General features: G+C 31.4%; 1 protein-coding gene across 9 annotated transcripts in view; it reads right to left on the minus strand.

The window, feature by feature from the left end:
• Nucleotides 1-15920, minus strand: part of ODF2L (outer dense fiber of sperm tails 2 like) — a 56215-nt gene that overhangs the window by 16023 nt on the left and 24272 nt on the right. For 7 of the 9 annotated variants that reach the window (XM_082616431.1, XM_082616432.1, XM_082616433.1 and 4 more), the window contains 9 exons: nucleotides 13514-13683; nucleotides 11471-11603; nucleotides 10688-10813; nucleotides 9273-9332; nucleotides 9074-9145; nucleotides 8407-8523; nucleotides 4009-4194; nucleotides 1235-1344; nucleotides 56-191 (listed from right to left, as the gene is read on the minus strand). In XM_082616431.1, coding sequence (XP_082472557.1) covers nucleotides 56-191; nucleotides 1235-1344; nucleotides 4009-4194; nucleotides 8407-8523; nucleotides 9074-9145; nucleotides 9273-9332; nucleotides 10688-10813; nucleotides 11471-11603; nucleotides 13514-13683 — 1110 coding nt within the window. The remainder of the gene's footprint in view (nucleotides 1-55; nucleotides 192-1234; nucleotides 1345-4008; nucleotides 4195-8406; nucleotides 8524-9073; nucleotides 9146-9272; nucleotides 9333-10687; nucleotides 10814-11470; nucleotides 11604-13513; nucleotides 13684-15920) is intronic. The other 2 variants (XM_082616437.1, XM_082616436.1) reach the window with 2 other exon arrangements.

The raw sequence follows: 15920 nt of genomic DNA on the forward strand, positions 1-15920 counted from the left end.
TAGACTAAGTTGTCATTATATTATACATATATACATACACACATACACATAGTACCTTTAGTTTTGTATTCTCAAGATTCAGAGTTTCATTTTCATGTTCAACTGAGTGAACTTTTCTAAGAATTTCTTCACATGAATTTTTTCCATGGTCTTCCATTTTCTTCAGGTCTTCCAAAAGATTAATAATTTGCCTTTATAAAAGTCACAGAAATTTTCATTCAAACAGTGTGTTTCTGAAATTATTTTTGTAGGGTAGTTTCAAAAGTTAATAGAACTCATAGAGCAAAGAAAATAGGAAGCCGTAATCTATATATAAGGTTACTACTACTACCTGAGTAACGGATTAGAAATAATCATCCATTGATGATGCCAATGAAAAATTACACAACATTCTCTTTGCTAGTCAGTAGAACATCTAAGCTATGATCCACAGGTAGGTCTATCTTTCTATCATTCACACATGTGCACACACATACACACAATTTCAGGGAAAAGGTTAAATAAAAGGATCAAGTGAGGCAATAAATAATCTTTAGAAGCAAATCATATACACTAGTTTTCAATGATAAAACTGAAGAAAATATACAGAAAGTAAAACATTCAAAAACAAATATATATTTATTGTTAGCTTAATAATAAATTACAAAGCATAGAATATAAGTATTTTTACTTCCCTGGTGGCGCAGTGGTTAAGACTCCATGCTCCCAATGCAGGGGGCCTGGGGTCGATCCCTGGTCAGGGAACTAGATCCCACGTGCATGCTGCAACTAAGAGGCCCACCCACCACAACTAAGACCCGGTGCAAACAAAAAAATAAAATAAAATAAATTAATTTTAACAATTGCTGTTGTTGCTGATGTTGTTGTTAAAAACATTTTAAAAAATCTGCTTATATATAAAAAAATATATTATACTACATATATAAATATATGTAAATACATATATTTGTAAAATATGTGCATTTTTTATTTTTCTTTGTTATGCATGTAAGACACTTTAAGGAACAATAACTTGTGAACACCAATGCAGATTTAATGGGTAATCATTTTTATTGTATTTTTAAAGTAGACTAAGAAAAGTTTATAAATTATAAATAGCAAAAATAGCAAATCATATAGAAAACAGCTTTACCACATGTAATCCATAAGAACCAAAATACAAACTACTCAAGTTGGAAAGAACAGAAAACACTTCTTATAAAACAGTAAAAAGGCTCTAAATGTTTTTTCTTACTTTTTCATTGTTTCGATCTGAACTTCCAATTCAGTTTTTTCTATTACAATTTTCTCATAATGACTTTTCCAGACGTTGGAAGCTGAAACTGTTTCAGACAACTTGGCTTCCTAAAACATACATAAAGTACTCATCTTGTAATTTTATAACACTGGTTTTGTCCAGGGTCCTAAAAACAAATACATTATAAACAAGGAAACACTCATCCTATAAAGTATGGAACTTTTGTTACAGAAAATTTCAGTGTACAAATCTGAACACAGGAAAACTTTAAAGTAAATTTTAATAATGACTTGATAATACTATTACTTTATATGCACATAGTGGCAGTTCCAACTTAACATATTAAGGATGTTGATGGAACTATTTTCAAAAAATGTTTCATAATTACTGAAGATAATTCCCTTTATATTTACTGAACTCTTATTTGTCTTTCTCTGTCTGACTTATTTCACGTAGCATAATACTCTCCAAGTCTATCCATGTTGTTGCAAATGGCAAAAGTTCATTTTTTTTATGGCTGAGTAACAGTCACCCGTGTGTGTGTGTGTGTGTATGTATGTGTGTGTGTGTATGTGTATGTGTATATACACACACACCACACATCTTCTCTATCCATTCATCTGTTGATGGACACTTAGGTTGCTTCCATATCTTGGTAATTATAAATAATGCTGCTATGAACATTAGGGTACATATATCTTTTTGAATTAGTGTTTTCAGTTTTTTTTGGATAAATACCCAGGAATGAAATTGCTGGGTCATATGGTAGTTCTACGCCAAGCTGTTTTGTAAGGTCACCCCATTGGCTTTCAAACACTAGTACTGTCAGCAAGAAAGTAAGAGTGGTAGTGGTTGGTTATCCACTTTGAATGTGAACTACCAGAGGTAGAAATTTTTGTCTGTTTTGTTCATTGCTAGGGTCTTGAACAGTGCCTGGCATAAAGCAGATTCTCAATAAATAACTGTCAAATGAATCTACTCTTTACAAATCCACCTAGAGAGCTGTAGCCATTGTACCCCTTCTCTACAGTCTACAGAAAAACAAATTCACTAGAATGACAACAGTGCCAATAATTATTAATCAGAAGACTCAGAAGTAGTGATATGAACAGTTAACATTTATTGGGTGTTTCCTTCCATCATTTATGCACTCACTGAACAAGTATTTATTCAGCATCTATTATGTGCAAGACATTTTTTGTTTATATTTTTAATATATTGAAAAAAGACTAGTTTTCTGTTTTTATATTGTATGTAAATGAATATTAATATGCATTATAAAGTGTAAGTTGGGCAATTATATTAGAATATAAATTAAGATATTTAGAAATTTTACCTATAAAATAAGGGCTAAGAAGAAAATTTAAGACATTGATGCAACTAATTGTTGTGGGACTACTTCTAAAGGAGTAGTCAAGGAAGACCCCTCTGAAGAGATGTCAAGTAAAAAGATACCAGAATGATTTTTAAAAGAATCAGCTATTATTGAGCCTGAGAAGAACATTACAGCCACAGGCAACAGCACAAAACAATGAAACAAACACACTCCATGTATTAGAGGAATAGAAAGGAGGCCAATATGGCAAAAATGTAGTCTGGCCAGGCACTGTGCTTTGACATATATTTTCTCCTTTATTCCTCTTTACAATCATATGAGACAGGCAGTATTATTATTCCCTATTTTATCAATAAGGAAACTGAAGCTTAGAGAGGTTAAGTAGCTTACCCAAAGTCACAAGGTTAACAAATGGAGAAGTCTTCCTATACTATGGTCTGGGACATGGGTGACATGGTGCTAGTTAAACAGGAAAATCCCAAGAATGTTAATGACGCAGTTTTTACCACTCAAGAATATTTTCAGGCATTCAACTAGGCCTACAGCCTTATAGATTTTGCACTTAATGCTCAATTCTTTCATCTAATTAAATTCTTCTGAACATAGTTTAAATATTAAGAGTTTTAAAATGTTAACAGTTGAGCTTATAAAGTATTAGATTGTTTTGTTTATACAGCATTTATGCAAGTCTGTTTTCATTTCTAAAAGCCTCTGATAATTCTACAAGCCATAGTGTAAGTTCTTAAGAGGTAGGATACCAGTGAGACATTAAAAAGAGTAAATATTTTATTAACTGGTAATTGAATAAATATAATTCATCAAAAACAACAAAACACTAAGTCCATTTTTCAACTTTGTTAATACACCCAAAGATAACTTTCACATGGTGGGTTTACGTCAGCAAATGGTTTTAAATGCACTACGGAGTTTAAGTGAAGAGAATTACTGAATAAAGTCATACGGTCTAATAACATAAATCAGCATTTCCCAATCTGGTATTCCTCAGAACCAGTTCCAAGAGTTGCTTTGTGGGTAAAACAAGAGTTCTGTGGTTAAATAAGTGGTGGAAAACTCTGAATTCAATACCCTCCTTGACACTGCTTTATTTTTTCTGAAGGCCTTCTAGGAGCCTTTAATATTATGTTAATGTGCTTTAATTCAATGTTAATATGTTATTAGCACTGAAGTGGTGTTACCCTTAATTGGCCACAGATGCTTTGGGACTTAACATATCCTTTAAATAAAGCCCCAAGGAAATGCTGATATAATTCAATAAGCAAATCTGTCATTTTATGTAATCTTTCAAAATAAAGGCTAAAGCAAAAATGTATGAGTAAAGTTTTTCTAACAAAATTATTATATTAAGCATTATGAGGTTAACTACATAAACTAAGGACATAAAACAATTCTTTAAGGAAGAATGTATATAACTTACCTGCTCTCTAATTTGGGAAGTAAGGTTTTCCGTGTTTCCGGTAAAATGTTTAATCCTTTGTTTGTAAATTTTAGATGCCTGTTTTAGAGCTATAGCTTTTTGCCTACTTGATTCTTTCATCATTACAGCCTCATGCGTACTCTTCTTCAATTGCAATTTCCATTCTGATATTTTGGTTTCTAAGCTCTAAAAAAATATTAGCAGTAATTAAATTATTTTAGAACGCCAATGTTTACATAAACATTGATAAAATATGTAAAAATCTTCCACACAGAATTTATCAAAAGGATTAATCATAAGATTAATAAAAAGCAAAACAGTGAAGAAAGGTGATTTCACCAATGTTTATTTGTAACCAGTTATAGAATGCAAATTTATAAAGTATAAACCTATATAAAACTAATACTACTCTTACTAAAGATACTAATATTGGTGATTATGGTAAAAACACTAATTTCCTTAAAACTTTGATTAACTAGAATTTTAAAAAATTTCCCATCTAGATTATACATAGTACTAGTTACTGCAAATCGAAAAAACATAATTTAGTTGGAGACAATTCAAACAACAGGTACATAAAACTCAAAGGAATCAGTAGCTCCCCAAATATATTAGGACTCTTTAGTTAAAATAATAAATGCTTAAAGGATATATGATCAAAATCTATAGATCATGAAGAGTATAGATGAGATAAACATAAACTTATTTACCAAATTTTAATTTACTAGAATTAAGGAGCATGCTTTGACATCTGAAAGAGTTACATCAAGGACAATAAAAGTACTACTTTGCCTAATAAGTAGTAAGTTTGTGGAAGTTATTATTCTAAAACCACACAGGGTTCAATAAGAGTTGGGATTATAAAAGTTAGGATTAAAAAAAGGGTAAAAAGATGTTTGAGGGCATGTTTCTATCCATTGAATTTGATAGTGTTAATTGACATGACTGTTTCCTTACATATTTCTTGAGGATGTAACTAGACACAGAACATTAGGTTGGGTGAAAGATGGATATGATTTAGTGTGATAACTCTCATGTTTTCACTTCAAATTATCTTAAGACTTCCTATTTAAAAGTATTTGAGTACTAACTATCTAAGAACTTAAAGACTTAAGATTTTAATGCTTTTACATTTTTTGAAAGTTGTGTAATTCTGAAAAGAATGTAAAATTATTACAGAATTTAAGTTTTAGTCTTCCATTCCTTGGACACTTTAATAAAAAAAATTAAAGGACTCAGTAAAAGATGGAGCTTTTCTTTTTGATCAACAATAAGTATGCTTAATTTCCACTAAAATTGAGATTAAGAAGTACATGCAAATCAAAACTACAATGAAGTATCACCTCACACCAGTCAGAAGGCCATCCTCAAAAAATCTACAAACAATAAATGCTGTAGAGGGTGTGGAGAAAAGGGAACCCTCTCGCACTGTTGGTGGAAATGTAAATTGATACAGCCACTATGGACAACAGTATGGAGGTTCCTTAAAAAACTAAAAATAGAACTACCATACGACCCAGCAATCCCACTACTGGGCATATGCCCTGTGAACACCATAATTTGAAAAGATACATGTACCCCAATGTTCACTGCAGCACTATTGACAATAGCCAGGACATGGAAGCAACCTAAGTGTCCATCGACAGATGAATGGATAAAGAAGATGTGGCACATATATAAAATGGAATATTACTCAACCATAAAAAGAAACAAAATTGAGTTATTTGTAGTGAGGTGGATGGACCTAGAGTCTGTCATACAGAGTGAAGTAAGTCAGAAAGAGAAAAACAAATACCGTACGCTAACACATATATATGGACTCTAAAAAAAAAAAGGTTCTGAAGAACCTAGGGGCAGGACAGGAATAAAGATGCAGATGTAGAGAATGGACTTGACATGGGGCGGGGGAAGGGTACGCTGGGACGAAGTGAGAGAGTGGCATGGACATACATACATACACTACATACATACATACACTACCAAATGTAAAACACATAGCTAGTGGAAAGCAGCCGCATAGCACAGGGAGATCAGCTCGGTGCCTTGTGTCCTCCTAGAAGGGTGGGAGAGGGAGGGTGGGAGGGAGACGCAAGAGGGAGGAGATATGGGGATACATGTATATGTATAGCTGATTCACTTTGTTATAAAGCAGAAACTAACACAGCACTGTAAAGCAATTATACTCCAATAAAGATGTTAAAAAAATAAAATTAAATAAAATTTTTTAAAAGTACATCTTTAACAAGATCTAAAGACTTGATCTCTTTGAAAAGTAACTTGGCGGACTAAGAGAAGAAGCAAAACATTCCTAAATTGTCTTTAAAAATCTATCTAAACTAAAAAGTCCCACAAAACGTTTTAATACGTAGTTGGGGAAAACATTTTAAATAAGTATAAAAAATCTACTTAAGAGAAGCGAAGAACCCTCTCCACCAACCCAAGAAATACACCTGTCATTCCTCTAAAAAACCGCAGGGTGTCATCATCACATCATGAATAACAGCTACGCTTTCAGTTAAAAATCCTTTATCACTAAAGGTGCAATAAATTTTTTTGAACAAGGTTCCAGTCAAGACTTTCCCACTAGATTTATCAAATCCCATGCCTGAACACTATTAGGAAGTGTGCTGAAACTATCAAATTATTTTTATAGTTTCAAAATAACCCCTTCACAGTCATTTGCCAAGTGAATGGATGTATATTTAGAGTCAACTATTTGCCTTTTCCTATTTCCAAAGACTTATATTTGCAGCATATTATAAAGATAATTATTCTCTGTCTCTTCTAAAATGTGCAAATATTCTAACTCTAATTACTATAGTTTAAAGATCTAGGAAGAAAAATGAGTTCAAAGTACCTTTGGGGTAGTTCTCAGAGAATTATAATGTAATTAAAAAATTTTAAAAACCCAATACAATTTTTGAGTCATCAACAATACTAAAAAAATGAAATTTATATTGTTAAACTGAATTCGTTCATTGTGTTTGTAGTCTTAAAGAAAAAAAAAACAACTTGTTAAACCTAAATAAATTCCAAAACTGTGTGTTAGAACGAATGTAAAAAAAATCCATGACCTAGCGCAACTTCTTCTAATCATTTCTAAACAGTAGCATTTTGTAAGGGGATGTGAACTCAAAGTATTAGACAGGTGAATATCATGGCAAAACTTAGGGTTTTAGCCTTATATTCACTCTCCTAATTATCTAAAAAGGAACTGTTAAACTTAACTTTAAAAAGTTATTTAATATTTTATTTTTAAACTGAAGAAAGTATTTTCAAGAACTTCCCCAACTGCTATTTGAGGACAAAATTAAAAATTGTGTAAGTAAGATAAACTGAAGTATATGATCTGAGATGTTAAATTACGTGTATTCTCTTGTATTTACCATGACAGAGCAAGGCAATTTCAACTCTAGTTCATCTGCAGTGCCCTAGGACACCGATGCAAAAAACACAGGGAATCTTTGGGGGAAAGTGCTTAAAAGCACCTGTAGGCAGACAAAAGACAAAATTTATATCCCACATAAGCCTGCTTAATGTCCCTTTGATGGGCAAAAGCTTTTTGCCATTGAAGAAAAAATAAACAACCCCCCATATGCAGTCTTGAAACATGTGCCTGGACTGCAGACATCTGCCGTGATTCAGGAGGATAAAAGCAAACAGAAATTTAACACAGAAGTCCTCACGCTCAGTGAGGTTTGTCTTTACACACTTCTTCCAAAAGCAAGAACACTGCTTCTTTTCCGTTGGCAAAAATAACGACAGTAGATCCAGTTAGCTTGTGTCATACCACAGCAACCTCAAACTCTCATCTCAAAGTGACTGTGAGACTTCCACAAGAATATTTAAACTGCTCAGTTTAAACCAGAAAATTCCTCTTAATTATCCTGCTAAACTTTGTAACAAGGAGGTTACTCAATTATCTAAACACCAAGGCTAGGTTAACTGATCTTAACGTTATTACCATTAGTATATTGTCTGCTTACTAAGTACGTGTGAGAGTATGTATGTATATGTATAGATGCATAAAAGACTAAATACTATATACCAAATATTAATGGTTTCAGTATTTTAATTTTCTGTTTTATATTTAACAAATTTTCCAAATACATATAAATTAACTGATAATAGGAGAGATTTTTAAAGTAATTCGAGCTTTATAAATCTTTCCCAGGTTGGTACTAAAAAGTCACAGCATTTTATTTTTTTATATTGGTATTTGGAGCCAAATCTTTAGACAAACCAGAAATCTTAAGATTTACCTCAAATATGTACTTCCCATGGCAACACTTAAATTGAATTCTTTCAAAACCACTAAATTCCAGAATTAAGGAAAGACTTTATTGTTGTCCATTACTTTTATCAATTAAACTATAAAAATGGGTGAATATTTATAACCTTTATGTGTTCTTTTAATTTATCATTCTCTGCTTCCTTTTTATGAATTTGGAACTGTAGTCGTTCATGTACTACTTTTACTGATCGTGACAAACGGCTTGCTTTCAAAGCATTTGCCTATAAGAGAAAACAAAACAAAGCAAAAATGTGTTATTTGATGTATTTCTTCACAATATTGAACTTTACGGTACTTAGACGTGATCTAAAAAGTTGCTAAAGAGCAAAGTACAACACTTCCCCAATTACAAATGGATTTTATATAAAACCAGGGGGATGTTTTCTCCTCCCCTTTTTTATTTAATAACTCCTAATTATCTCTTTTTAAAAGTTCCTGTCTATCCTTCTAAGTAAAATTATGGGTATGTCTAAAATGCTCCTACAAACACAGAAATTCCTTAACTTATACTAAAATTGAAATATATATTTATACATAGGTCCCTGACTTAGGCCAAGTACCCTGAATGAAATACCACAAAAATCTAAAAAGAAAAAAAAAACTCTAAAAAATTAAGATATTATATTTGATGCATAAAACTTGTAAAAATATCCAAATAACCTAAAAATATTTCTATATGTATTTATGAGGATATGGGGGCCCGGATGGAAAGAAGAGAAAGAGGGAGTCAATATTAAGAAACTTTGATGAATTAGCTCAAAACTTGCTTACCTTTTCATTCTGAAACAAACAAGAAAGTTCTTGGATATAGGTCTCCTTTTCAAGTACCTTCGTCTTAAGATTCTTCAGCAAATATAATGTAAAAGTTAGAAATATCACAACTTGGATAATGCTGGCTAATTTTATAAAACCAACCAGCATACAAATAAAAAATTTCAAAAAAATAGACACCAAGTCTAAAAAGACTTACAGTGTTTTCACTTTCATTATCAGCTAGCTTCTCTAACAAGTTGGATAAACTGTCCCCTCTCTGTGGAAAAAAGAAGTTGTAAATCAGTGTTCACAAACTATATTTCTCTACATAAAAAAGTAGAAAATGGAATAAGCATCACTTAAGAAATTAATATGGACAACTACTATGCATATGGACAACTACTATGCATACTTCAGTTTTTTAAAAAGTTAACCATCAGAAAGATTTTTGCTTAAGTGTTCCAAATCAATTTTTATCCACAATTTATGAAATCAGTTAATTTACTACATTAATTTCTAAATAATGCCTCATAAAGTACAAGCCAATGAAATAAAAATCTTGTATACAAAGGAGGCTCACAATGCTGATTGTAAACAGGTAAAAATTATAAACAGCCTAAAGTCTAGCAAAAAGAAATGTTTTAAAGAATTACAGCAGGGGGCTTCCCTGGTGGCACAGTAGTTGAGAATCTGCCTGCTAATGCAAGGGACACGGGTTCGAGCCCTGGTCTGGGAAGATCCCACATGCCGTGGAGCAACTGGACCCGTGAGCCACAACTACTGAGCCTGCGCATATGGAGCCTGTGCTCCGCAACAAGAGAGGCCACGATAGTGAGAGGCCCACATACCACGATGAAGAGTGGCCCCTGCTTGCCGCAACTAGAGAAAGCCCTCACACAGAAACGAAGACCCAACACAGCCAAAAATAAATAAATAAAATAAAAATTAAAAAAAAAAGAATTACAGCAAATCAATAACAGAATTCCATGTAGATATTTTAAATGAGAACGAAAAATGTTTATTCATTTTGAGGGTCATACATACGTATGACTTCATTTATATGAAATATCTGAAATCAGCAAATCCATAGATAGAGAAAAAGTAGATAATGGGCTAAAGAGGGGGTAGTGGGGATGGGAAGTAAAATTCTAAAGGGCAATGGGTTTCTTTTTGTAGTGAAGAAAATGCTCTAAGGTTGATAGTGGTGATGGCTACACAATTCTGTGAATATACTAAAAATCACTGAATTGCATACTTTAAACCGGTGAACTGTATGGTATGTGAATTACATCTCGGTGAAACTGTTAAAAAAGGAATATATGAATGTATAAATACAATGTACACAAGGGCTTAAATTCTAAGAGTATTTTATTGTAATCAACTGAAATGAAGTATAACAAATAATGAAAGTTTTTGAGATTGAAAATAAAAATATATTTTCTATAAAAATATGCTGCTTTCATGTAAAACTATTTATGAAACATTGAAAGTGGGGGTTAATGATTGCCATTTCAAACAAAAAGAATCATTTCCATTTCAAATATACCAATATTTTAATTTCTGCAGTTCAAGAAATAATATACCCTTCAAGTGAGAAATATCACTATTAAAATAGTGCTTAGTATTTCTTACTTGTTGGTGCTCTGTCTTTCTAAGAAGATGTTCTAAAGTTTGTTTTAAATGTTTAAAAGTGTCTAATTCTTTTCTTAATATTTCCTTCTGTTTAGAAATCTTCAAATTGGATGCAGAAAGATCAGTCTGACAAATATAAGAAGCACATACACATTTTAAGATATAGCATTAAGACACTCTAAAATATAATACTACTATTATCAAAGAATACGTTTTCCTAGTAATAAAATCATTCTTTTGCACATAGTAGTAGTAAGATATGCCAGGTTTTTCAGCAGTAAATAGTATATGTTACATGGCTCTAAAGTAAAATGTAATCAAAATAAGGGCTTAAACCCTAAAGTATTTCAGGCATTTATTTTAATAAAACTAATAGAATACAATCTATTTTTTTGTCCTTAACTCAAACTTTAGTACACTGAACTTTTAGAATACAATACTATAGAAAATATATTTCATCTCTCAAGAGTGAAAGTGAAGAGTGAGAATGAAGAATATTTTAAATTCACTCTTGAGAAAAGCTGACTCTAGTTCAACTCAGGTAAGGCAAGCACCAAGGTACTTTCTAGCTTAGCATCTCATCAAATACATGCCTGAGATTATCTTTGAGGAAAAGAATTGCAATTAATGACATAGGAATGAAGAACACTAATAAACCTGCATTTTTTATATTAAATACCAGTATGTGAGCATAACTACTACAGGTATGAGACCTCAGTTAATGCATTCTGAGTATTATCCTAGCTTCTCATTTTATTACACATTCACTTGGCAAGTACTCACATTTTCAAAACTAATCTCTTCAATGGTGTCCTTAAATAATGGCAAAAGTAATTCTACAGAACAAGTTGCTAACTCGGCTTCCTTAAATGTTGCTTCCAATTTGGTCTTCTCAGTTAGGATGTCTTGCTTTAGGCTAATTAGATATGCACAAATAAAATTTAAGTTAAAGCTGTTACATAAACTAGTTATGCTTTTTATGCAAACAGAGCATAACATGATTAAATACTACAGTTCCATAAATTGCTCTGCAAAATATAACAGTAAATTGTCACTGAAAATGAATTTTTTCTGTACTTCCATATTTTTTCTACACTTAACTATACATGGAAAGACAGTTTTTAAAATGTTAAGATATGTAAAACACAAAGACTACCAACAGCAATGTACTCCTGTGCTATTTGATAATTATTGAACATCTCTTCTCCGGTTTGTAAAATGATTTGTGTGAATGTGTTCATGTCTTTTTTTCTTCCCTTCCTTCTCCCTTACTCCAAAGCCAAAGGATTTGTCTTCCTAGACCTTATTCCAAAATGCTTTCTTGAAACTTATTGTTTTTCACAAAAAAAATTCCTCCAGAAAAATGTGTAAGCTAAACAAATGGAACACAAAAAACTAAACCTCTCCAATTATCTAAAAATCCTTCACATTTGGCTTTATAAAACATTATTATCATTCAAAACAAAAGTGATAATATTTGCTTTCTTGATTACATTTTACACAGACATTACTGTGTATCACTGTAAGATACATTTTTGGGTATGGGGGCTCACATTTTTACATCCCGAAATTGGGATGCTTCTTACAATCTCTGTCAGTCTGGAAGCAGTCCTGAGCTGTCTTTCCTGTACAGGCCCAGAACTTACAGAATGAGCATCCAATGTTTTGAAGAATATCCCAGAGATGGGGTACAGCACTTTTTTAACCCGTAACAACAAAGGGTCATAGAGAGGGATTGGAGGAGTTGTTGAAGTAGGAATGTTTAGCAACATTCTAGAAGCAAGACCCCAAGGTAGGCTTGCTGTATATTGTAAGAGCCCATCACCAATAAATTTCATTTCAGTTATAGATGCTCCTAAGAAATACCAGTACATATCACCAATACTCTTAATAGCAAGGATAACTCTGAGTCAAAAAGTGACTCATAAGAGTTGGGCTTTGAGTATAAAGAAGTTTTGAGAATACCTTACCTACTTTATTTCATTCACATTTTATTTTTATATAAGCACAGAGTTATTTGGACTAAAAATCTATGTATAAGTTTGAAGGAGCTTTTTCAATATTTATAAATAAAATTCCAAGCAATAAGAAAGCATTGTGTCTTTCTTTAATTGACACCTTTTTTCTTTTATGGAACATAATGTAATGGCTCAGCAACATGAATGGCATCTTAGAGGCTATGTCTCTAAGAAGTAGACTGTATTCTTAAGCACCACTTAAGATGTCTTAAAATGATGGGCCCAATGAAGATGGTTGCTACAAAAGACAGTTATCATTATTAAAAACCATGTACACAAAGTCAAGAATGATTATATATGACCAAACATCATTTTCATTTAAGCTAAACTAGAAGTTGGACTATAGTATCCATAGCAACAAGCATGGTATTTTAAGACTGTCATTTTGGGGAGCAATGAGTCATACAAATAACAAGTGCACTCTCCATACTAAAGAAGCAAAATATGACAGGTATTTGTTAGATAGCAATATCCCAAAAGACAGTGAATTAGTACTCATTAACTATATTTCCAATATTCCATAGTATTTATATTTTCATTTACATTAGTTAAAAAGTTATATACTTTACAAAATTTTTTATAGGTAAGGTTTTAATTTTTAATTGTTTTCATTTAAATTCCAAAATAACTAGGCAAATTCTGCTAAATGAGTACATCTGTAATCAGATTAAATAAATATAAATTACTAGGCTGTTAGATGATATTCTTGAAAGAATGCTGTGTTTGATTAAAATAATTTACAGTATGGACAAAACATGAAACCCTGAAATCAAAAAATTAAGCTATCCCCTGCTATTGTTGAGAATACCAGCTGAGATGACTTTCACTGGCATGCCGTGGTAAATGTTCTTTCTCTGGTATACTTTTAAAATGGGAAAAGAGTTCTGAATGACTTCCATCATTTGTAGGCTTCTCCATAAATTTGGTAAATGGATTTACAGGTGGCTTCCACAACAAGTTCTCCACATAAGCTGAAATCTAGGAAATATTTTAATTATTAAACATCATTTCAGTAGATTCTTTTTTTCTGCTATTACCCAATAAGATAAAAATCCTAAAGATCTGTAAAAGAATAATATTTCACACTTGAAATTATAACTGCTACTCATTGTGATACTAATTCAAAATAGTATAAAAATTGCATAGCATAATCATTCAACGATTGCCAACTTCCATACAGTTTCCAAAAGGCCCACTATTTTCTACATACTCACAAGAATGTAGAAATTATTATTAGTCTATTTCTTGAAGTATTATAATAATATCCTAATCCAATTGGACTAGAAAATGGATATAAAAACCACAGAATAATTATCATTCTCTGTTGCATTAGATTTATCCAATAGGAAATGTATGTTATTCATGCCTGTAACAATAAAAATTTAAGATACTTTTGAAAGTATTTGGCAACAATAGCTACAAAGAAGATAAGTTGTTTTTTTTAAAGTAGACTTTTCAATATTAAATTCATTTATTCCTATAATTAAATATTTTTTAAAAAACCTCAATCTAGGATATTCTTTGGTGATAATGAATGGACAGATGGCATTACTTCTAAGTTTTACTAAATAATCTAATTGTTTTCTCTCAAACTTGGAGATGTCATTTTTAAAATGTGAATATTTATGAATTTCTTCAAAACGATTCCATTTTAAGTAATGAGTTAGTGCTTTGGCAATCATTAAGGCTGTATTTTTTCAAATCTAATATATGGAAATGTGTCTCCCTGACTTTGTTTATACAAAATCAAATGTCATATTTAAGGTTTTCTGCATTTTTTTCAGAGATATTTTACCTCTTTGTAATTTATTTTTATTTACCTGTATCGTAACATACATATGTTCAAGAATTTTCAATACTTTAAGTAGATGTGAAATTAAAGGTTGAAAATTATTCACTATATTTAATTAGCAATTCAGAAATCCTTTCCTGTCTGTAAAAATTTATCTATTTTTTTTGTCCAAAGGTTCTATATACCAGAAAGATAAATATTTAGGATACAGGCCAGTGAAAAGCTTCCTCATATTTTTTCAATACTAGCAACTCACGTCAAAATGGAAATGTTGAATAAGATACACATAGTCTAAGATGATCTACCTGAATGCTGCAAACACGCATCTGTTATTAGGACATAACAACATTTTGAGCTATTGGTAGCCCAGAAAAATTAAAAACATATGGATACACAAAATCAAATGAAAAACCAAACCTAAAGGTGAAGAAGAATATGCTTGGATAAGTCACTGCCATCAAGAAAATTATCATCTACTCATTTGTCCAGTTTTGGTACTTATCTTTTGTCCATTCACTTGTTTAAATATTCATCTCTCTGTATAATGGAATCTCAAAAAAGAATGTCTTATTTATTGGAATCCTCAGCACCTATAAGCCTTGTAAAAGCTAAGCAATATTTCAAGGAGAGGACTCAAGGCTTAGAGCAATTAATGAATAAGATGAATAAAGATTGCTGCTTTTTTACTTACCTTTTCAGGGATCATTAAAAGAAAAATAGTTCATATATTTAAAATAAAAGTTCACAAATCAGTGTAAGAGGGTAGAGATCTTCAATTTATTGAAAACATTTTATGAGGTAAGATTCAGTTTGGTATCAGTACTTTAAATGAGTTCTTGATTGGCTTTGTGGGCCATTGGCAGCTACTTATATAATTTTTCTATAAGTTTTGTCACATGATAAAATCATACAACATAAGTAATTGTATCTTATCTTAAAGGGTAAACAAATAAAACTAACATATTATAAAAATAGGGATTTTTAGAATGACTTTTAGCCCAACATTCTAAAATGTTATCTTCATTACTGATTTCTCAAAACGTGAAACAGAGAACTGGGTATGTCTCAAATATTTGCATAGAAATTATCAACTATCATATTCTCACAATCTAGAAATGAATATAGGATAAATATTGTTGAGAGGTTCCAAGGTACTCCACTATTTTTGTGTTGTGGCAATACTTTAACCAAAAACATATGTGTGCTGAACAATGTAATAATTTTCTTTAGCAAAAAAAATCCTGCCTTTATAAAAAATGCTATCATTTTGGGAGACCAAATGTATTCTTGAGAGGAAAAGCAGACATTTCACAGAAAATGTTTTCAATTATGTAGAATAAACTGCCAATTTACAAATGTATTATACTTTTGTATAACTTGTTAGTGGTGAAACAAAGACACATATTCTGCACACATACTTAAT

This window comes from Mesoplodon mirus (genome assembly GCF_964341445.2).
Source record: "Mesoplodon mirus genome assembly, chromosome: 3".
Lineage (NCBI taxonomy): Eukaryota > Metazoa > Chordata > Mammalia > Artiodactyla > Ziphiidae > Mesoplodon > Mesoplodon mirus.